This window comes from Nanorana parkeri, unplaced genomic scaffold (genome assembly GCF_000935625.1).
Source record: "Nanorana parkeri isolate BGI_ZX_2015 unplaced genomic scaffold, ASM93562v1 scaffold470, whole genome shotgun sequence".
Lineage (NCBI taxonomy): Eukaryota > Metazoa > Chordata > Amphibia > Anura > Dicroglossidae > Nanorana > Nanorana parkeri.
The window spans coordinates 280,414-281,643 of record NW_017306738.1 but is presented as its reverse complement, the minus strand read 5'-3'; the positions used below and the strand labels follow the sequence as shown (position 1 = coordinate 281,643).

The window sequence follows — 1,230 nt, the reverse complement described above, 5'->3', positions numbered from 1 at the left end:
CACACACACACACACACACACACACACACACACACACACACACACACACACACACACACTAGGTTGGACTTGATGGACATGTGTCTTTATTCAACCTCAAATACTATGTAACTAGGTAAAAGTATTTGGGGTGCTTTTACTATACAGGGTATGCAGAGAGTTCTGGATTTAAAGCTAAACAGTAGCTGCCCATTTGCCTAATGTCTAAATAGCACTTCATGCAGAGCTTATTGGGTGTGGAGAGGGAGGGGGGTTCTGCCCCAGTTCTGAGTCTTTAAGTGTGGTGTGTGTGCTAAATTACAGATGAAATTGCAGCCTATTCACAAACATTGCAAAGCAATTGTCCCAACTACTTTGGCTGTAAGTTGTACAGAGAATTCTGAATATAAATACGTTATATTTACTTCAAATAAGAATATTTCATTTTTAGCAGTTTAAACTAATACAAATATGAACAAAATAATTCTCAATAACCGCTTGTGTGATCATGGCGGTGCAGTTTAGAGGCTCTCCATGTGTTAGGGATGGTTTGCAGCCTTCTTGGTGATTGCTGGTCTGGGCCCTGCTCCCCTTTGAAAAGCTGCCGGGGGCTTATCGGCCTTTGGGAGTGAGGCCTTGTAATGCGAAGTAAAATCTATCTTGAGATACGTCGGTAGACCAATAAAAAGGATTGCGCCGCTGTAATAAAATAACATACGAGACACCCTTCCTCCTTTGTCTCTACAGTCTGTATTGTGGGCCCGAATGGTGTGGGCAAAAGTACTCTGCTGTTACTTCTCACTGGAAAACTTACACCGGTAAGTATAAGCTGGCACCGCGCTGTGTGCATCATTAATGGCTTCAGTAACTGGTTTGCTACAGTAAGTTTTGTGTCTTCCTTACAGACAAAAGGAGAAATGAGGAAGAATCACAGACTGGTGAGTGCTGGTGTCTGTAGGACAGAATTGGACACGGTGGGGCATTACCTCTCATGTGACTCTTCCTTTGACTGTATTTTTTTTTTTCCTACATAGAAAATTGGGTTCTTTAATCAGCAATATGCAGATCAGTTGAACATGGAGGAGACGGCGACGGAGTATCTTCAGCGTAACTTCAATCTGCCCTACCAGGATGCCCGGAAATGCCTGGGGAGGTTCGGTTTGGAGAGCCATGCTCATACCATCCAGATCTGCAAGTTGTCAGGTGATTACATCCGAGATGGATCTCGTGTATTTGGTGCTCACTCATTTC

The 1,230-nt window shown here is 43.5% G+C and overlaps 1 protein-coding gene across 1 annotated transcript in view; it reads left to right on the top strand.

The window, feature by feature from the left end:
* ABCF1 (ATP binding cassette subfamily F member 1) overlaps nt 1–1,230 on the top strand; it is a 28,174-nt gene that overhangs the window by 22,875 nt on the left and 4,069 nt on the right. The window contains exons 26-28 of the mRNA XM_018560624.1: nt 727–797; nt 885–917; nt 1,014–1,182. Of these exons, the coding sequence (XP_018416126.1) occupies nt 727–797; nt 885–917; nt 1,014–1,182 (273 nt within the window). The remainder of the gene's footprint in view (nt 1–726; nt 798–884; nt 918–1,013; nt 1,183–1,230) is intronic.